We start from the raw sequence: 22,766 nt of genomic DNA, 5'->3' as shown, positions 1-22,766 counted from the left end.
ACACGATTTTTATCATCTACGTTTATTTTCTAAATAAAGGTGTTTAAAAGGTTGTTCACATGCGATAGAAGAAGCATTTTTTGGTTCCACAAAGAACCATTCGGTCAAAGGCTCTTCCAAAAACCACCTCTTTCGTAATTGTTTTATCATCTGAAGAACGTTTTTTCGCCACAAAGAACATTTTGTGAAACAGAAAGGTTCTTCGGATGTTAAAGGTTCTTTATGGAACCAAAAGATTCTTCTATGGCAACGAAGAACCTTTTGAAGCACACTTGTAGTGACTCAAGAACAAATGCACGGATCTAAAGATTTTCTAACAGCAGTTTTAATCTCCAACGATCCACACAGCTAACTCAACCTTTAAGAGCCAAAAAAGTTATTTGCCCTGAAATAAAAAACAAATCTTTATTTTTGAGACTGTGCTGTTCTCGGGGCTATATTGATGTGTTTCTGAGCTCTGATAGAGTGTTTAATGCTGACGTTTGGCTCACCTCCAGTCATCTGTGTTTGAATGATAAGCTGCTTTGGTCTACAGGAGATGAGTTCAGGCAAACGGCCGGCAGGAAGAATATGTTAAGAGTCATGAAACAACATCTGCCATCCAAGATACAAACCTACAAAAACACAGAGAATGAACTCCGGCAGAAGTTTGAATCTGAACTACAGCCGGCACAGACTCAACCAGAGAGGTAAGAACACTGTGTTACATATTTGTCACTACAAATTGGTCCTTTCACCTGCCAAACCATCAGTGAGAGAGAACAACATACAGCACAAGAGCATTTAAGTGACAGGTTAACAAGAAGTGTGTCTGTGTGTTTGACAGAGGACGAAGATACAAAATCATTTTCACACTAGAATGAGTTTCTGAGGGAAACCAGACATTGTGATCACACGCACGCACGCACACAGAAAGGAAGTATGCAGTATGCAGTGTACTGTATGCATGATCAACTACTACTGTACTAGATGATGAACACGTAAATGTTATAATAATATCAACTATCCCACAATGCCTTCACTCCCGTAATTCCACTGATGAATTATTCCGTTTTTCTTTGGACTGTCAGATGTTAACATATTTTGAATGACATGTAAAAACACAAAACAGTCATTTATTCAGATAATAACTGGACACAAAATCAAACACAACGTGATGAGGATGTGAGAGAAGAATTCTGTGTGTTACTGTGCAGTATGTACTGTAGCAAACCATACGCTTGTTGTCATGTGAACATACCCTGCGTTCCATTTCGAAGGGCTCAACCCTATGCCCTAAGCACTTCAAAGTGTTTACCCTCTGGAGAGAGAGCTTCGAAGGGTGTAGGGGACCAAACAACTGGTTCTTGAAGTGCCCTTCCGCGTCATCATCCCGCGCCCATAAGGAGGCGCCGTTGCCACGCAAAAATCTGTGCAAAGAATCAAAGTGTCCATCAGTTGTACCTTTCGAAATCCTTCATTCCGAAGGGCCCTTTGAAGTGGCCGGTTATGAACCCTTCAATATGGCGGCCATGATTGTTTTCACTCCGAAGTGCCCTTCGGAGGGCGATATATCCCATTTGGAACTAGTCATGCAGAGGTAGTAGGCAGTATGTGTGTATGTCGTCTTTATACGTGGAATAATTGGACGACCCATAACATTTGTCAAAATGTTCTGCATATGGGCATTGCACACAGTGTGAAGAACTGTATCCCACAATGCACTGTGCTGAACGTCAGTGTGACCCTGTACAGATATCAATACACGGCATGTAATGAGAACACATGCTGTAGTGTTCTACACTCCAAAACAACACAATCTGTTCTTAACACAACACATCTCTGTGCCTTTTTTTTAACTCCACCTTGTGTTGTCCTTTTATTTATTAAACACAAATCAACCCAAAATGACTCACAGTGTGTAAAAAAAACAATGTGTTCAAATTGTATAACACATCGGCACCGGTGGTCCAGTGGACTGTGCGCCACAGCTCATGGTCCAGTCCCCGGCTCCTGTGCCCCTCTCTCCCTTTCCGTACCATTTCCTGTCTCTCTACACTGTACTTTTTGGCGAAAAACAACACAATTACAAGGCAAAAAAAAAGTTTTATTATTTAACGCATCCTTTTTGAGTGTGCTTTTTGAAAAACTTTGCATTGCATAAAAAAGATGGTCCTGGCAACATACACAACACACATAAAGGTGCTTAAGGTTGTTCACAGCGATGCCATAGAAAAAGCACTTTTGGTTCCACAAAGAACCATTCAGCCAAAGGTTCTTTAAAGAATCATCTCTTTCTTACTTTTTGATCATCTAAATAACTTTTTTTATTTTTTAAGTGAGTTGAAATGACCTGTACACTAATTTAATCATTCTCAAAGCTGACAAAATTTGACTTCACATTAAGATAAGCATGTAAAATAACCTGCTTTACGTTTACGTCTCAAACAGAAATAGTGCCCCTAGATGTTTGCATTTTTACTAGATTTGTCATATTTTGTCTTCGACTACTAAAAACATAAAGCTGAAGACCTCTCTTATATGGTATTATTTATGCCTTCGTGTTAGAAACAGACTGGTGCAAGAAAAGCAAAGTTAATGGTTCATATATGAATTGTGCTGCCTCATTATCAGCCATCATTAAGAGTCTGAATCACTCCTGACACACACACACACACACACACATACTTACGCACGCACGCACGCACGCACGCACACACACACACACACGCGCACACACACACACACACGCACGCACACACACACACACGTGCACTGGTTTGACCTACATTATAAGGACGCACAGTCCTTACAATGCAGTGTGTATTCATGTGTTTGGCCACGCCCCTACATTATGAGGACATGCCGATGTCCTTGTAATTCAAAACGTAAAATAAACATACTAAAAAATGTTTTATTGAAAATGTAAAAGTGCAGAAACTTTTTAATGAGTCTTAGGGTTAGGGGATAGAATATACAGTTTGTGCACTATAAAATGCATTACGTCACCAACACCAACATGTGTGTGTTGAAACATGTCTAAAAATACACACACACACACATTTCTAATGAATCAAGTAATCATTTAATTCATTGTATAGATCTGATTAACAAACCAAATGTGTGATATATATGCTATGTGTGTGTGTATATATATAACTGTTTGTGTTACATATGAACAGAGTAGTGAAATGGATGCTGTCAGTATGAGAAATCAGAAGGGTGTGACCTCATTTCTCTAAATCAGAGCAGTTTTGTGTGTCTTCCACACAGCAGAAGAGCTGACGGTGAGATTCAACAAACTCAAAGAGACAGTTCACCTGAAAAAAACATTCTGTCATCATTTACTCCTTCACGCTCTTAGGCTAGGTTCAGATTTGACTTGAAGCTGCTAGCGTCTGTTTTACATTTGAATCCAATGGAGTAAACCGTGTTTTCAAAAAAGTCCAGTGGCATAAACTTAGCCGCTAACAATTTGTCTCACTGACTAGCAATTAGTTAGGACTAATCAGTCTTACTTTTCATGTTTTATTTAGCCCAATCTACCTTTTTTATGTAACTGATTTAAAGAAGTTATGACCGGTCTTAAAGAAAAAAGATGACTAAGGCCATGCTCACATTTGACTTCTTTTTTGAAGCTGCTAGCGTCTGTTTTACACTATAATCCTTTGGAGTAAACCGGGAGCGACACCAGTGCCGGCATCTTTTTCTGTAGCTCAGAGCGTCTTTTGAGGTTAAAAAACGTTCCACTTTTCTGAAAAAATGCACCTTTGTCACAGCTAACCAATGACAGAGACCTGTCGATTCCTTGATTTCCTCAAGCTCGAAAAAATAAAATGGCGGCCGAAACGCCCGTTGGAGCATAGTTTTGTATAAATGTAAATTAAATTTTCAGTTTCAAGAACTTTTGATTGTATTTCTAGTGAGAAATTAGTATTGTAGATTTTAAACATGTGATTAGTTATTGCAAAGACGCTCTCTGTTTAACATTCAAATAGACTTCCGTTACGCTGCTTATGTAGCCTGTTTGAATATCTTTCTGAGCTTCGTGCACAAACGCTGCCTCTGAACATTGCTGGCTGCTATTTGTTCCCACAACGCTGCAAGTGTTTTTTTTTACTAAAAAAGCGCCATTGTCAACTTTTTCTTGTCAAAAAAGAAGTCAAACGTGAACACAGCCTTACTCTCATTCGCTCTGCTTCTTACACAACATACACAGACGTAATCTTAACAGTGTCTGTCTCTATTCATCACCATTAATGCATGGAAGACCCTTCACATTGATGCTGTGAACTTTAAGTAAATGATGACCGAATATCTGTTTTTGGGTGAACTATTCTTTTTGGGATATTACTCATGTTCAGTGGACACTGAACACCTCAACCAATCGATGCGGAGATCCAATTCACAGCCCTGTGAGGATTGGAGGAGGTTTTCATTGCGAGACAACCCCAGATGTCTCCTTAACCCGCCTGCTGTTCACATTGACTCTTGGAGCATCTGCGCGGTTGCCACGGCACGCGTCTCCAGGGACCACTCGCACTTAAACATCCTCCCCTATGTCACACTTTCCTCTTAACAGTAGAGAATGCATAAGCTATAAGACGAAAAAGAACGAAAGCAAAATGAAACGACCGTAAAAGCCATTCAACTTTAAAAACAAAGAGAGAAAATCATAACTTGTGCTTTTACGACTTATAAGTTTCTTTTTAAAAAAGGAAAGACATGCATATGCGTTTAGAGTCTCTCCACATCGTCACCTAAAGAGAGCATTTCCGTCATATCCTTCGTGAATGAAGAAGGTGTCGTGTCTCTATAGAAAAATAGACTAAATGGCCCTGGTTTTGATCTTCTGTACTCAACAGCATCGTCCTGCTTCAGCGAGAAATAGGACCGAGCAGAAATCTAGCTATTCGAACAGACAACAGATAAATCTACGATTCATTCCTGTGAGATTGCTTGTTTTGAATGATTTATTTCACTTATTTTCATATATCCACATGCTTAATCTCACGCACGGCCCTTTTCGACAATCACGAAGAAAAGTTTTGGCTTTTATTTCACCCAGATAATCTCTTGAGGCGCTTACTCGATGTCTGTCCACTTTGACGCCACATTACAGTTTCATTTCCGGGCTGGTTTAATCCTTGAAGGGATCTTTCATTTCTTCAGCAAAACGTTGTAGAAAAAAGAATGGAAACAAGCGTGTTCTTGTTAGCCTCTTTTGGCCTCCATGGTGTCTTTGGATAAGTAAACCACCCAGTAAACCATGTTGAACACCCCAAAGGACACCGGGAATAAAATCCGGGCGTATTCGTCGATCTTGCTGGCTCCTCCGGTGGCGGGAGGCGCGGCTTGGGCGGTCGGCGAGGATTTGGCTTCCTTCTTTTTAATGTTTTCTAATTTAGGCCCGAGGAGATGGTGAAGAGTGCCGGGAGCCGTGCCAGGGGAAGCCTTTTCGGGAACCGTCGGCGTAGAGGGTGGGGCCGGGGGTGTGGTCTTGGAGGTCGAGGACAAAGCGGCTGCATTGGATTGGCAGGCGGAACTGGGGCTGAGACGTGATTGGCTGGAGAAGCTACTGGTACCCTCTGAGGTGGAAGATGATTGGCTGGTCAGAGTGGGTTTGGATGAGGTCGTTCCGCTCTTGCCGGACGCTTCCGTTCTTTGGACTTTCTTGCCCTCGGGCTGGGACTGAAGGCTGGAGTTCACACGCTTGCGCAGGTTACCGTTGGTGTCCGAGTTTGACTGCTGGGTAAAAAAGAAAAAAATTGATGATGTACGAACATTTATTAACTGGAATTCCTCTGAAATATGTCAGAATTTAATAAGAAAACATAAGAGTTTTGCAACAGCCTATAAAAATCTAAACCAATTTCAGTGTACTGCAGTACGTGTGTGTGTTTGTGTGTATATGTGTTTGTGTGCACTGGTTTGACCTACATTATAAGGACGCACAGTCCTTACAATGCAGTGTGTATTCATGTGTTTGGCCACGCCCCCTACATTATGAGGACATGCCGATGTCCTTGTAATTCAAAACGTAAAATAAACATACTAAAAATATTTGATTGAAAATGTAAAAGTGCAGAAATTTTTTAATGAGTCTTAGGGTTAGAGGATAGAATATACAGTTTGTACAGTATACAACTCATTACACCTAAGGACTGTCCCCATGGAGATAATAAAACATACATGTGTGTGCGTGCGAGTGCATGTGTGTGTGCGCGTGTGTGTTGCTGGGAACAGATGTCAGGCGTACAGTAACGCTCACGCCAGTAAGAAGCTTTTATCATCAGATGGTTTGGTTGTGGGTGTATGGAGGTGGAGTTATTCTAGAAACAGCTTTTCTCCTGAAAACAAGAGACATGACTCCACTCAGCAGCGTGTGCGCGTGCGCCTGTGTGTGTGTGTGTGTGCGTGTGTGTGTGTGTGTGTGTGTGTGTGTGTGTGTGCGTGTTCACACATTTGATGGAGGCTGATCTTACAGCGGGGGCTCATGGGAGTTCCTCTTCTTCCCTGAATGTCTTGTGTTGTGATTTATGACTCTTTATTAAAGGTCTCAGAGGAATGGATTTTTTAACATGTACAGTAAGCAAATGTTTCACGGGTGCTTTCAAACCACGCTTCAGTAACCTTCAAAAGTTATTCAGGGAGTCAAAGGGCACTAATTAAACTCACGGCTTTATTATAGTAAAGTGTAGTAACCGTGTTTTTTGTTGAATTAAATACCACAGTTTTATTAAAAAGACCATGGTGAAACGATGATTAGCTGACTCTAAACTGTCATTGAATCATTTATTCACTCTCACGTGATTCCAAATCTGTATGGCTTTCTTTCTTGTTCACAACACAGCAGAAGATATTTTGAAGAATGTCGATAATCAAACTCCACCGACTTCCATTTTATGAACACAGAACCTCTGAGACATTTCTCAAAATATCTTCTTTTGTGTTCCACTGACAAAAGACTCGCAACCACACGAAGGGGAATAAATGACAGAATGTATATTTTTAAGCAAGCTAATCTGGTGAAATGATTCAAACTTGTGTTTTTGTGAAAAGTGTTACAGTAAATAACTGCACATTCACACGTCATTAAACATCATCTGTAAAGTATCATCTGGTTACACAACCAAAGTGACATTATTACACGGAGTGTTATTGTGTTCATGCGTTCAACACACGGAGAAGATTGCAGTGATTTCGTCTCATTGGACATGATAGCCTAGATTCACCGGGATATTTTTCACCATTTCCTCTGAGAAATGAACAGTTGGCAAAGTGTAATTGGTGTCTTGTGGCGTGCAGAAAATATGTTAACACAAGCTGTCAGTAGAGACAATGAATCTCAATACAGCTCAGAGACACAGCAAAGGATCGCTGGGATGTTACCCATAATGCCATGCTTACATCATGAGGCGAGGTTCTGTTCCTCTCTCTCTCTCTCTCTCTCTTTAAGGAAGACAGTATTCTGTTTAGATTTTTAGATTTAGATTTAGATTCAATTTATTGTCATTGCACATGTACGAAGGTACAAGGCAACGAAAAGTGACCTCTGCATTTAACCCATCCAGAGAGTAGTGAACACACGTACTCCCGGAGCAGTGGGCAGCTATCACTGCAGCGCCCGGGGAGCAAGTAGGGGTAAGGTGCCTTGCTCAAGGGCACCTCAGTTGTTACCCGCCTGCCCTGTGTATCTAACCGGCAACCTTCTGGTCACGAGTCCGACTCTCTAACCATTAGGCCACTACTGCCCTTTGATTGGCGTCTCATTATTCTACGTTCACACTGTCAACTTCCAGGACACAGACTAGTGATGCTCACTTCACCTGTCATCTGCTGTGATCTGCACGTGAGAATGATCATTTAACTTGTTATTTAAAGAAGTTTAGCAGACGGGAGAAAAAGTCGCATTAGATAAGGGACATTAACAACAGGCTGTAAAAAGAAACGGCCATAAACAGGAGTGTAATACATCACAGCAGCCGAATACGTCTGACAGATGAATTCTCACTAAATCTCACAGCTGTCATCGTCTAATCCTGAATCTCAGTTTGCGCGCCATATCCCAGAGAGAGACCAAATGTGCCAAACGCAGTTAAACGCTCCCAAAACTCCCATGATGCACAAAGCACAATGTAAACAAAAATAAACAAACTGACCATAGTTGAACTTTGGTATTTGTGGTAAACTCATGGTAACCACACATTTACCACTGTCTTGCTATAGTAAGCATCATTTCCTCTAGTTTTGTAGTTAACTCATGGTAAGAGATATGAGAGTAATGTTACTCACCTGCAGGACCTCTTCTGAGTCTTTAGTTTTTCCTGACGCAGCGGCGGAGCTCTTGGCGTTGGCAGCGGCCGCTGCTTTGGCCTGTTTTCTCTTGGCTCTCTCCGCCTGTGCGTTGGTGAAGTAGTTGACGGCGGCGAACTCGATGAGGGCAGAGAACACGAAAGCGAAGCACACTGCGATGAACCAATCCATAGCCGTGGCGTACGACACCTTGGGCAGAGAGTGACGGGCGCTGATGCTGAGGGTGGTCATGGTGAGGACTGTAGTGATTCCTGTCAGAAACAAGCAGAACGACTGATGAGAAACATCTGAGACGCAGGTGAGACTGAAGCCAAAGTTTCCATTTGATCTCAATGTATTCTCATTGATGATGAGAGAAGTGATGGAGCTATTAAAGAGATGTCACGTGTGATTTGGCTCGTGGGTTAGTTTGACTTTAATCCACCAGAGGGAGTCAGGGATTCACTGTTCACCCGAGTGTCTTGGGTTGAACCTGCCACAGAGCTGTGAGCGTGCCAGACATCCAGTCACACACACGCACACACACGCACACACGCACGCACGCACGCACGCACACACACACACACAGGCTTTGGTTGACTATCCCCGTGGGGACAGTCCATAGGCGTAATGTTTTTATACTGTACAAACTGTATATTCTATCCCCTATCCCTAACCCTATCCCTAAACCTAAAGATCATAGAACACTTTTTGCATTTTTAGATTTGTAAAAAATATTGTTCTGTACAATTTATTAGCTTTTGTGCCCATGAGGACCTCAATTTTGGTCCCCACGGTGACACGAGTCCCCATGTGTTGGTGTGTATTCAGGTTTAGGTCCCCACCGGGATATACAAACATGAACACACACACACGCACACACACACACACACACACGCGTGAACATACACACACACACAAACACACACATTCTCTTATTTCTAGAGCATGAAAGTGGCTGAAGGTGTTTGAATGAAGCATGATGTACTGTATAAGAGCGCTTGTTCAACATCTATTGACATCACAGTTTGTTTGGGTGGTGTGAGAGATTTCTACAACTCTGCATGATCCTGAAAACACTTCATTTATTTATGGGCTGAATCTCGTGAAACATCAGCAACATATCTGCTTCTTATTTCTACCCATAAACAAAAGAAAGAAAAGAGAATATTTTCTTTAAGCAAAATGTATTTCTTTCTTTTTGTATTGTGATGTCACCATACTGCAAAACATCCCATTCTCTTTAGGATAATAAAGATTGTTGTTCATATAGTTCTAACTAAGCAGGATTTGTTTAACTGTCCTTAAATAAATAAATACATAAATAAAAATTGTACTACTGTATTTTATACTGTTTACTGAAAAAAAAGGAAAGAAAAGAAAAGCACTATTCTATAAACACTCAACAATAAGTTCCGACTCATTATCATGAATTGACTGTAAAATAAATAAAAATAACGTTCCAGTACAAAACAGTCCATTTCATTTTTTTTCTTTGTGATTTTGAGTTCACCTCAAAACAAAATCATTTATTCACCCCTCATTTGGTTGTAAACCTGTATGTGAGTCTTTCTTCAGTGAAACACAGCAGAAGATATTTTGAGAAATGTCTCAGTGGTTCGGAAGTCAATGGAGTTCAGTGTTGTTTGATGATCACCATTCTTCAAAATATCTTCTTTTGTGTTCTGAAGAAGAAAGAACTCACACAGGTTTGCCATGAAAGGAATGAGGAATTCTCATTTTTGTCTGAACTGTCCCTCTCTGTGTTTTGATTCTACACAGTTGTGAAGTTTTGCTGAAGGCTTTGTGTGCAGATATTGAAACAAAATGACAAAAGGGTCACGACCTTCCGTCTCTGTTACCATTATAGAAGAGCAGGCAACACTCGTCCTTCAATTTAAAGGCATAGTTCACCCCAAAAACGTCACATCATGTGATTAACAAGCGTTTCGTCCAGTCACGTGTTTGATACTGTACCTTTAAGACTTCTGCACTGTATGTGAACGACCTCTGTGTGATTAAACTGTTTATTTCTCAGTTTTGTCCCAATGCGGTGGGCCAAACCGCTGAACACTGAATAGGTGTTAATGTGTACGTGTGGGTGGTCATATGTTCATTTGCTCAAATCCACGTCCGTTTTAAGAACGACCCATTTTAGTTTCAATGTAGTTGAAATGTATCTGGGATGGAGTGTCACATTATTTGCATGAAAAGAACTCTTTTATTTGAAAAGATAATCTTGTCGTTAAACACTCGGAAGGTCTTTGGATAGCCGTAACCTTCCAGCACACAGAAGCGTGTGTAGAGTAACCAAAACATGGAACCCGTCCCAGAACAGACACGCAGCAGATCACGGCGGGGCCGTGTATCCGAATATGTGCTGGCTATCGAAATCCCACACTGTCATTACCCAGAAACCCCGTCACTAAGCCCACTTTCATCTAGGACATGAAAATCCGCTGGTCTGGAGCGGGTCCAAACGCAGAGCTGTTAGTAGCCATGAAGGTGGGTCATTGTTACACTTTTGCAGTTGAGAATGAGAGCGTGCTATTCTCAGCATCTTCAGTGCCGCAGGTGAAGTGTGTGAGGAGAGGCGTGCGTGTGCGTGTGTGCGTGTGTGCGTGTGCGCGTGTGCGTGTGATTAGCAGATTGCCGCAGACACATAAGGTCATAACAGATAAGGTTATTCAGGACTGATCGGATGCAGAGGCCATTAAAACTCAAGAAAGTCCTTTCACTCCTTCACACCTGATAAATGGCAGAACTTACTGCGACTCTGAGAAAACAATGATATATAAATGATGTATAAAACTGGATAAAAGCGTCTGTTAAAGGCATTAATGGTAATGTAAGGTCTTGAGTTGAATTGGTTGTTGCGAAACAACTCAGCATCCTCAGAATCACAGCACAAGCCCGAAGCGCAAGCTAAAGTGATGCTAACCTCAAGGGTTAAAGTGGCTTCTCTCGGAGTTAAAAAAGATACAGAGGGTAGTGTGAATAGAATAGAGACAGAGATGAAAGGATGGAGGAGAGAGAAAGAGAGACGGATAGATGAATTATACACGGATGAATGGATGCAGAGAAAGTGGGAGATGGATAGATGGATAAAGAGAAATGGTTAAATAGACAAAAAGATGGATGAAGGGATTAATGAATGGACAGATGGTGAGAGAGGAGGATAAAAGGGTCGACGGAAAGAGACAGAGAGAGATAAATGGAGAGAAAAAAGATCAAAGAAGGGGTGGAAATGGTGCAAGAGAAAAAGATGCATTTATTGATGGAGAGGATGGATGAATCAAGAAAGAGAGAGATGGATGGATGGATGGAGTGAGTGAGTGAGAGAAAGAGATTGATGGAGAGAGATAATGTAGGTAGTTGGAGAAAGAAGGATGAAGGGAGAAAGAGATGAATGATGGATGAATGGATGGACAGAAGAAGAGAAAGTTGAATGAATGGACAGTCAAACATACAGTATATGACAGACAGACAGAAATGAAAGAGAGAGAGAGACGGGTGAGAGATGTCAGAGAGGTTGAGGTGAAGTGCTGTAGATTTAGCGAGTAACACGTACCAAAGACAGTCCTGGCGGGCACAGACTCCTTATTTATCCAGAAAGACACCTGAGAAAGGATGACGGTCATGATGCAGGGGATGTACGTCTGAATCATGAAGTAGCCCATTTTCCGTTTCAAGTGAAAGAAGACCGTCATCACCACATATTCACCTGAAAGAGCAGAAAAGAGTTTTATGAGCACGCTGAAGACAGTCTGTCGCCACAGCGGCTGCTTTTGGCCGAATTGTAAAGTTGTAAAGCTGCGCTGGCGCATTCATCGGATTCTAACAGAATGTGGTTTACGCTCGTACGGGGAGGCGACGCTTCACTGATCAAATCACATCTGAAAACTCCAAAATCTCTGATGTCATTTTCATCCAAAAGAAAGTAAGAAATAAACTAACAAACGCTGTTGTTTTGTGCCATCTGTTTGACTGACACAAAGGGTTTCTTTATGGTTAACTAGTATATATAAACCCTTTCAGTTCCATTTTATTTCTAGAATTCTACAGAAGAGAAATAAGGAGACAAGAAGTCTTTCAGAAGGACCGAAGTCTTGGTTATGTGTTTGTGTGTGTGCGTGCGTGCGTGCGTGTACCTGTGATGGATTTTACGGTTTCACTGGACACGGTCTGTCCGATCAGGTCGTATTGGACCAGGCTGGATGATTCAGGTGGGACCTCCACAGAATGCTGAGGGCCTTTAGTCCAGGTGTAGATCATCTCTGTCATGGGATACGCATCTGTCACACACAGCACAAGAAACAATACACATTTATTTCACTTCTGTGACAACAAAATAACACACAGAATCTCTTTAATATCTCACTTGTTTTTGCTATACGATGAGATGCAATGGAGAGCTAACTGAGACCTTCACGTAAAGAGACAGTTCACCCAAAAATAAAGATTCTTTCATTATTTATTCATCCTCACGTCATGTCAAACCTCTATGACTTTCTGTAGAACACAAAACCATTGGGACATTTCTCAAAATATCTTGTGTTCCACTGAAGAAAGAGTCACAGACAGGTTTACAGCTGCACAAGCATGACAGAATGCTTGATTTTCAGGAGAAGATTTCTTATAACATCAATATTTTGCTTCTTGTAAATGTATAGAGCCACAATTCTGTCACTAAAGTTTTTTTTCAGAAGTTAGTGTATTTGGTTCCCAAGGAAACAACAGAGAGGAGACACACGAGACAGAGTGTGAGAAAACAAATCAGGTGAAATACTTCACTTGTGCAACGAGTGTCATTTCAAATCAAGCTGGCGTTTTGTTAATGAGTGAATTTTTATCATCAAAATAAACAATTTGACATTTTTCTAATGTCTATGCGTACTATAGTCAAGTCCTGCTGTTAAATTCTTTAATAAACAAATTCTTTCTTTGGATGCAAAGACACTAGGAAAAAAAGACACAGATGAAGTTGATATTTAAATGAAGCTTCATTTAAAATGCCATTAAATCCCCGGAGCTATAAAAGAGCAACCTCCGAGCAATAACATTTTCCTTCGAGCGTGCCCACGCGTACGGCACCGCACGTATCAGTCCTGGAGATCAGGGTTGAATGACCGGCGCGAAGTCATTTCTTCTCACTGCTGCCCACATTCTCCACCAGCACGAGCCAAGCGGAGATGTGAGCCAAAGAGCCAACACAACAATCATCCGATCCGCTGAGAAATCCTCCCGCTTGGAATCAGACGGAAGAGAAATGCACGTGTCAAACAGAGCGGACGTTCTGCACATTCAGCAGAACGTCTGCGCCCGTCCTCATCTCAGATCATCTCTCACTCCATCTCATTCTGTTTCTCTTCAACATTTCTGCTTCTGAACCCCCACACACCGGCAAACAGAGCCGTGGAGGAGCTTTCCAAGACACCCACCGACAACCCCACAGAGATGAAGAGAGAGAAAGAGATGATCCAAAAGTCACACTGGGCTGGGAACAACCGGGAATGTTCTCTCAGGCCTGTGAATTTTAACAGTGTTCCAACGCAGCGCAAAATGGAAATATTGCAGGAGATGTGAATTAAAGCGAGAAGAAAAGGGAGAGGCATTGGTTAAAAAGTGCTGGTTACATCATCAAAATGACCAAAACATGAGCAAAAAATCAATAAATAATAAAATCACAAGTGAAATAGGGATCTCAATATCAACTCAACTCATTTCTCATCACATTTACTCAAATCCAGATTATTTCACCTCTTCAATCTACATTCATTTACACCTCCGTGTTTACACAATTACACTTGATCCATTCATCCATCATTCATCTCTTTCTCCCTTCATTCTTCTTTCTCCATCTACCTACATTATCTCTCTCTCCATCAATCTCTTTCTCTCGCTCCATCCATCCCTTTATCCTCCGCTCTCTCTCTCTGTCTCTCTCTCTCTCTCTCTCTCTCTCTCTCTCACTCTGTCTCTCTCTCTCTCTCTCTCTCTCTCTCTCTCTCTCTCTCTCTCTCTCTCTCTCTCTCTCTCTCTCTCTCTCTCTCTCTATCCATCCATCCATCCATCCATCCATCCATTCATCTCTCTCTCCATCAATCTCTTTCTCTCGCTCCATCTATTCATCCATTCATATCTCTCTCCTCTCTCTCTCTCTCTCTCTCTATCCATCCATCCATCCATCCATCCATCCATTCATCTCTCTTCTGTTTTATTTCTCCTGAGCGGTTTTAGGAGAAACATCTCAGACTAAGTTCATTATGAAATCTCCTGAGCTATGAAAGAGAAACATCTGAGCAATAACACGTTCCTCAGGTGTTAAGCGGTTTGGTTATTAACAGTGTGTGGTTGCTAAGGTGTTCTGGTTGGTTGTTAGGGTGTCGTTTGTTTATATAGCTCTTCTTTCTCTTCGAGTCTGAGGTCTGAGTCTCTAAGCTCCTCATTGAATAATCAATAGATAACATGGAGAATTATCAGACCAGAGCCGAGCAAAACATGTGTCGGAACACAAAAGCGTGTGAAATGAAGGCGTAGAGCTGTTGTAGGTCTGTGTTGTCCCGGGGCAGAAGGGAAAGCTACAGTGACCTTCTCTGCTCTACAGGGGCACGAGCAGATTTCTGTCTTTCCCCGCAGGCTCACAGAAAGGACAGAAATATGTATAAGACAAAGAAGAGAGCGAGAGAGAGAGCGAGAGAGAGAGAGATATGTGCACGTCCTCCATCACAATGTCAGCGTCAGGAGCTCTCTGGATGGATTTTATCTCCAGATCTCCCAGCAGCCTCCAGATTAAACTCTCTTTTCACCGCTCTCGTTCTTCTCCTGTACTCTTTCTTTGCGCTTTCTCATTTGAATTTCTGCTGACCAGCTGTCACCAGCACGTCTGCTGATATGGAGATTCTTTGTTCAGTTTATTGAATACGAAGCCTCTTCTGTATAAAGTCTCTCTCCTCGTGGAGAAAAGTTGTCTGGGGTGTTGTGGTCAAATGTAACTTTAGCTCATGTAGTTTACAGAAACAAACGTCACGAGTTTACATGCACTGGTCATGTTGTAAGAAAAACTAAACCTAGATAATAACTTTCTCCGGAGTTTAGCACTTCAGCAGACGCAATATATTCTAAAGATCCCCGAATAAAACCCTCATCCCAGTGGAGAAGATTATTTCTCAGTCGTCGCTCTTTCATTGCTCAGGAGATCTGCTGGAGTTCTCACATGCTTTTTGTATTTAAGTCTTGATATATATGTAGATCGTGTTTGGGTAAATGTGATGAGAATTGTTCGAGTTGATATTGAGATCTTCACTAATATCCACATCTGATTGCAGACGAGACAGATCTGAGCTCAGTTTGACACATTGATCTCTTCTCAAACTCTAATGACATTTGTGACTTTTCTGAATCTCTAATCTCAGGAGAAATATCTGAGTTTCCATTCGCTCCTCATTTAATCTCATTGATGTCGTTGAGATATTAAAGAGATCTCATCTGCGGCCTTTCTGTCAACCTGCGAGAGCTCTGACAGTTTACAGAATTTACCTTCAAAGAACTCACACGCAGCACACTAAATCATCTGTTCTGTTTCCAGTACGAAGTGTTAAATCAGCCGACGGTGACAGAGAGAAAAGTCGTTTAAAAGCCGGGATTACGTCATCACGAGGCGCTTCTTAACTTCATTTCAATGCCCTGTCATTCTCCAGTCTTTACACACAGCCTTACATCTTTCTCCTTTGGCTGAGAAATTTGGTTAAGACTCTTAAAAACAAGCATATATGAATGAGAATCTCACAGCTGCCGAACTTGAGCGGACAGGAGTGACCATCCATGGGGAAATTAACCAGCTTCATGGGACATTCTGCGCTTATTGTCAACCTGTAGAGAACACACAAATCATAACGTTAGACACGTTCCACCCGTCATCGTTTTTGGATCTGCTCAGGATGGATGTGTGTGTACCTCATGGTGTAGAGGATGGTTCCGTTCTTCATGATTCTGAAGAGTCTGTTGGGCGCCGTCATGTTGTGAGCCACGGATCTTTTCCCATTCCTGAAGAACGTGTCGGGGGTCCAGACTTTGGTCACCATGAGATTATTTAAGCGGAGGATCTCCACCGGACCTTCATACTGCAAGCGTCTGTCCACCCACGTCTGACGGAAGAACACGTCCATGGTGTACTCCTGAAGAAAGCCACAAGCTCAAAACCGGACGCAGACTGATTTACATTCATGCATTTTATTACATTTGCTTTCATCCAAAGCGACTTACATTGCATTATACTATACATTTGTTTATTTTAAGCATGATCTCTTGTCTATTCCTGAACTAAAAAAAACTCAAGTATATAAAAAATGTATGGTGACAAACTGCTCTTGGGAATTTGAAAAATAAATGTGTTGGTGCGACAGCAAAACTAACCATGAAGGTAAATCTCTCTTGTGCTATTTTAAATATGAATATTAATCACATATTATTAACTGTTTGTTTTCTCTTTTTTCTATCAGACCACAGGACAGATGTACAGTATTTTTGTCAACATCCCTGTTGCCAAATCCTCAAACACAACATCAATATAAATCTGACTGTAATTTTATTTTGACATATGTTTCATAGTCTTACTGTCTACGTTTTGCCATATCTGTAATGAATTGTTGTTTCTGGTGATGTAACATTGACACAAAGCCTTTTTAATAGTTTTCTTGGTGTATTTAAAGTGACAAAGCTGTCATCATTTATTCACACTCATGTTGTTCATTACCTGCATGTGACTCTATCTTCAGTGGAACACAAAAGAAGATATTTTGAGAAATGTCTCAGTGGTTCATTCAATGGGGTTCAGTGTTGCTTGATTCTTCCAAATATCTGCTTTTGTGTTCTGCAGAAGAAACTCACGACATGAGGACGAGTAAATGTCGTCTGAACATTATAATGAGTGTTTGTTTGAGTCCGCAGGTCTGCTGTTGTGTAAAGGTGTTGAGCTCACATTGTTCCCAGCGGAACCTTCCTGTGCAAAAACCGTTGACTCCATAACAATTTTGGGTTTCAATCTGTACATCACAGTGACTGATTCGCTCTGACTAAGCAGGTACAGCACCTCACGCTGTCTGAATTATTTATTTCATAATCTCAGCGGACCGATACGACACGTTATATAACAACTTCACGCAATATCTCACACACATACTCACCATTTCCACATCGGACACGGGGCCGAAACTCGTCACGTAAATATCTGTCTTCACTTCCGTGACTGGACCTGAACAAGACACGAGAACTCTACTGTAAATCACCACAAACCTTGAGATATCTACATACAAACACAATATACAGTGTAGAAGGAAACGTTTGCATTTTACAAAACTGAGTCTGAATATGATGTACAGTAAATGTGTACCTTAAGAAAAAGAAACCATAGTTTATTATGTGAAAGTGCAAAAACCGTGATTTTGGTGGATTGATTACCATTTGTTTTACCAGTTTTACTACAAATACCATGGTTAAAATATAAAGCTATAGTTCATTTCTGGTTTTGATGTGGTTTAAATACACATCAAATCGAGGTAAAAGCGTGGCTAATATCAACATGAAACACCTTCACAACCTTTACGCGAAACTAAATATTTAAGAATTGAATCTATTTTGTTGATTGTTTGGATCGTGAAACTTTGTATTAAAATGCAATGAATAATTGATCAGTATTAAGGGATGAAATGTTTATTTCTTGATGACTTTTACCCAGTCTCTCTGACTGAAAGTTTAATGGTTCGTGTCAGAAAGAGAAATGAATGAATAAAGATGTAAAAGCTCAGAGCGGCACAGATCTTAACGATCACATGATGAATGTCTCAAACATCTCATTGGCTGAACTCATGAGCGTGAACGTGATAGATGCTGAGAAAACGAAGAAAACAGATTACGCTGCCATTTACCAGATTCTCAAGGCATACTTCACGAGCGACAAGCGTGAATCCTACAAAAACAAGAGAAACGCCGCACGCTCCAATGAGAAAGAAAAATGTCTCAATCCATTCTGCTGCGAGACTGACGTGAGACGGAGTAAACTAAAGTTAATGAAAGAGAATCATTCAATAGAGAATAACTCGGCTCAAAATAAAATGAACATTTCAAGATAAAAGCAGATTTGTTTGGCTTCAGAAGGACTTTTATTGTGCTTTAATGAAACTTAAAACACTATAAAAGCAGCTGAAGATTTTCACCCTTAAGAGTTCCACAGAAATAATAACAACATATTGAACCGGTTCATAAACGGCACAAGTAAATATCCCCAGAATGTTCCGTTTTGGGTGAGTTAGCGCTTGAAGGAGAGCCAGAAGTGTATTTTTTCATCGTGTCACGATCAAACTATCAAGCCTGTCCGAGATAACAAGGAGCGGGCCGGTGTTGAGAGACACCCGAGCCCTGACATCCATCATTTCTGAAGCACAGTATTGTGTGCTGAGGGGAACGCATGTGATCCTACTAGAACTGTGAAGCCACAGCGTGTCAGTGAGAGTGGATGAAGCCCCTCCAGCGTGATGGAGCTCCGCTCGAGAGCTCTTCTCATGTGAAGGTGGGTGTGATGTTCTGTTCGTGCTCTCTGCCTCTTCACTAAAGTTACATAAAAAACCAGCTCTTTATTCCCACAGTGCCAATCACATCCCAGCATTACGCATAGAAATCCACAGGCCTTAGCGGTTTGATTTATTTCTTGGAGAGAGAAAAAAACGCAGGCATGAAAAGGCAAAGCCGAAGCGTTGACGTTTGTAGTGGGTCTGATGTGCTTTTTTTGCTTTACAGTTACTATCATCAATAAATCATTATTAAATACGATGTAATGATTAATACATCAATAGCTCGTGTGTATCCATAGCTCTAAAAATACATGAAGCAAAGTGTTCACCTGATGAATGATCTGCCAGACATTATGTAATCCCATGAAGTTTTATATTTTGTATATAAGTGCTGAATATAAAATAGTCTGTGCATGACCCACTGTTAAAACATTTCAGCTACAGTACACCAGTACATAACCCAAAGCATCAGCTGCACTCTTAAAAATTAAGGTGCTAAAAATGTATTCACAGCTATGCAGAATTTTACACGAAGGTTCCTAAATGAACTATTTCTTTCAAACCTTTTTATGGTCTGTATAATGTTTTTGTACAAAAGGAAATATTTCGTTCAACAGAAAGGTTCTGGCGATGATAAAGGTCATTATGGAACCATACAGCCCACCAAAAGAGCCATAAAAAGTCTTGATTTGTAAGAGTGAGCTGCGCTTCTACTGTACAGCAGCGCGTCATTTGGCTGCGCAAAACAGGTGAAAAAGCGCCGTGTTGCCGATACGCACTCTTGTTTTAAAGACTGTCTAAAAGACAGAAGAGCGCAGGGAATCTGAAGCGTTTACGCACACGAACAGAACATCCGCACTTCTCTTACTTACTGTACGATGTGCATTAAGGCCGATTACATAAGCAAACTCGCTCAGATATTCAAAACGCACCGATCTAACACATGGAGAAAAAAGAGTGGGCAGCAGTAGGACATTTGGAGTTGGCTTACTCCTCCATCATCCCCCTCAGAGGACACCAACCCTCACCAAATAAACAACCCTTAATAAGCAACACAACGTGGAAAGGTCGCTTTGCGCAGTGACAAAGGTTTGACCGAGCGCCTTTTGGCACATGATTGTGCGGGTTTTTGGCACGTACCCCCAAATCCAGGTCGAAGTCTGTTGTCGTATCCATCCAGGAGTCGGTCGAGAATGCGCGTGAAATTCGCTGGGTATAATTTCTCATCCTTTTTGATCTGTCCAGATATTCTCTTTATGCTAAAAACAACACAGAGCAAACTGAATCATTTGAACATTTCTGCTCACATTACGCGTATTGCTTTCATTCAACAGCTTTAAAACGTTCAGCAAGGACTAAATCTGTCGTTTGTAACCTCAATGCGTTTAGATGGAGAGTGTCAAAACTAGAGATGCGGTGCGTAACGCTCCGATCCACATATAACTCACCAAGCCGCCGCACAGAGAAAGTAGAGGAGAGTGGAAATAGAAGTGGGGTACATCGCAGTCACCATCTCCTTCTTGGCAGAAACCATGTTTACATGCCATTCTTCAAGCGTTCCTCACATTTCCCTTCGCCAAATGTCCTGTCCCGAGGATGGATCGAGGAAACGAGGGGCAGCGCACAAGACGCGCTTCACCATCACCCGCAACGTCTTCTCACAGGCGAGGACAGAAAGCCGTGCCAGCGACGCAACTAAATCCAGAACTCGCTGCGCGCCCGATGGATCGCCTACATCCAAACCCCAAACTCAGAAGTTACGAGAAGCATATGGTGAAGCATCTTTTAGAGTCGCGCGTCTCGCTGCGAGGAGGTTAGAGGAGAGTGGAGGACGCGCAGGGTTCCTACACACTGTATCCTCAGTGCCAAAACGGGGACGCGCGTCCGACGCGCAACGCGCACTCAGATAAACTACAGCACTTGAGAAAAGTCTGCCTGTGCGTGTTTGTGCCTCGACTACGCATGATTATGTAGCTGCTGTGGTGGTGGATTTGCGCATGGACTCTGCAGACACTGTCATGCCCAATCTTGCCACGAGTAAACTTTGACTTTAGGGGACGGGTGATAATTGATGTTGTCCCTAAATCGACTAAAACGTGCGAATTTAAATTCTGGGTTTCCTGGAATAAAACGAATCCCATTTGTATTGGTGCATTAACAGCTCATCAAGTGCAGGCATGACGGGGACAAAGTTCATGAGAAGAAACAAAGAACTTAACTGAGCATTAAAACATAACGATGTGTGCCATTATCATCATTCAAGGAAATGAATCTAGGGCCTAAAAATAAAGGTTCTTCAACACACAACAACACATAAAGTGAAGATTAAAGTGAAGACACTTAATCTTTAAATCATATGAAGTATGTATTTGCATTCTATCAACCATCCTGCTGTCTAGATAACACCACTGACCGCTGTCATCCTGACCGCTAAATACTTGATCAGTAAACAGAGAGAATTTAAAATGGGTCAGTGTTTGTCGCATCATTGGGATACGCACACATGCTGAGGTACAGTCACACTGTATGGGAAGTAGGACAAACCACACACAGCTAAGATTCCTGCACACCTGGGACAGAACCAAGTTTTCATAGCATGTGTGTTTGCCTGCAGGTACGGACCGGCGTCCCGCGTGTGAAGAGCAGCATGTTTGATTTCCATCTGCTTCTACATAGAGAAACTCTCTCGAGTCCAACAGTCGATGGTAACCGTGACCTGGAAAGCTATTAACATTTGCCCCAGTCTTTGACAGGAGTCATTTCTACTGATCCGCATCGGCACACGCAGAAGAGAAAGAACAGAAAAACACACATTCATGAAATAACCCACCAGCAGCAGCATCAGTTAAACATCACTGATTCACATCTTTGAGTCGTGTGTTTGGTTAAATAAATAAAAGGCGACAAAAACTGATGCCAGGTCAGCATGTATCACACATCAGATATAGAATATGGAAAATAAAATAAATGTGTTAATAACATTAAATAGGTGATGGAATGTCCGGAAAGCGGTGAATGAACGCTAGTAGTCAGTGTAATGGTTGACTAAATGACCAACTACTGAAATGAATTTGTTCTTTCAACAATTCTGTGTTAAACGATGACTTCCAAAATGAAAAAAGAGTTTATTTTGCTGCATTTTATGTAAAAAGGTGAATTGAAAAATAGAATGTTTACAGCTAATGTTTATGTTTAACAGGTCAATTTCTAATGTCAATGTGATCAAAAGTAATACAGATTCCCATCTTAAACACGATGTAAACTATCATATTATAATAGAGTATTATATTATTGCAAAACTAAAAGAGCATTTCAAATGTTGCATGTGTGATGAGAAAATGGTATGCTAAACGTAAGGAGCTAAAGATGGACGTGTGGCGTAATACGATGTGATTCAATCACGCAGATAAGAGAATTCTGACAGCCGTTCAGGTGCGAGGTTTTGTGAAGTGAGATGTTTCAGCATCTCGTCTTCTGGTTCCATGTTTCCGTGCTGATTACGGTTTGAAAAGAATGAGGCTTGGGAGGCTTGTCCTAATTCTGATTTAAAATAGACGGCACAACCTCTTCTCTTCGGAGCGGAGCGCATCTCAGCCAATCGGCAGACATCAAATCAATGCGAGGATTGACCCTGTTTACTTCTTCTTAAAGGAAAAGATCCATTCAAATGAGAAAACTCAGACATGCTGAACACATGTACTCTTATTGTAAACACCAAACACTTTCATAACCCAAAAACGCAGACTGTGTGCGTGTCCACTTTAACAGACAGATACAGCATCAACAGTTGTGCATTAACACTCAGAAACGTTGAGGGAACATTTAGAGAGCGCTTCATAGAGGTGTTAGTGAGAGAGAGAGTGTGAGAGAGAGAGAGACAGACAGAGAGAGAGAGAGAGAGAGAGAGAGAGAGAGAGAGAGAGA

The 22,766-nt window shown here is 41.5% G+C and overlaps 1 protein-coding gene across 2 annotated transcripts; it reads right to left on the bottom strand.

The window, feature by feature from the left end:
- Positions 1-3,041: 3,041 nt before the first annotated feature.
- gabra4 (gamma-aminobutyric acid type A receptor subunit alpha4) lies at positions 3,042-22,733 on the bottom strand. 2 transcript variants are annotated; one of them, XM_057349392.1, is made up of 9 exons: positions 20,291-22,733; positions 19,983-20,101; positions 17,460-17,527; positions 16,231-16,451; positions 16,064-16,146; positions 12,426-12,569; positions 11,846-11,998; positions 8,275-8,546; positions 3,042-5,724 (listed from the first exon to the last, which is right to left on the bottom strand). In XM_057349392.1, exons 1-9 carry the CDS (start codon positions 20,374-20,376, stop codon positions 5,194-5,196), a joined length of 1,677 nt encoding a protein of 558 aa, XP_057205375.1. In that variant the 5' UTR covers positions 20,377-22,733; the 3' UTR covers positions 3,042-5,193. The 2 variants fall into 2 exon arrangements, with proteins under 2 accessions (XP_057205375.1, XP_057205374.1); XM_057349391.1 differs by having other exon boundaries at positions 3,042-5,727; positions 20,291-22,732.
- Between the last annotated feature and the right edge of the window lie 33 nt (positions 22,734-22,766).

Source organism: Triplophysa rosa, linkage group LG13 (genome assembly GCF_024868665.1).
Source record: "Triplophysa rosa linkage group LG13, Trosa_1v2, whole genome shotgun sequence".
Taxonomy (NCBI): Eukaryota; Metazoa; Chordata; class Actinopteri; order Cypriniformes; family Nemacheilidae; genus Triplophysa; species Triplophysa rosa.
The sequence above is the reverse complement of the archived record's forward strand: the minus strand, read 5'-3'. Positions and strand labels throughout refer to the sequence as shown.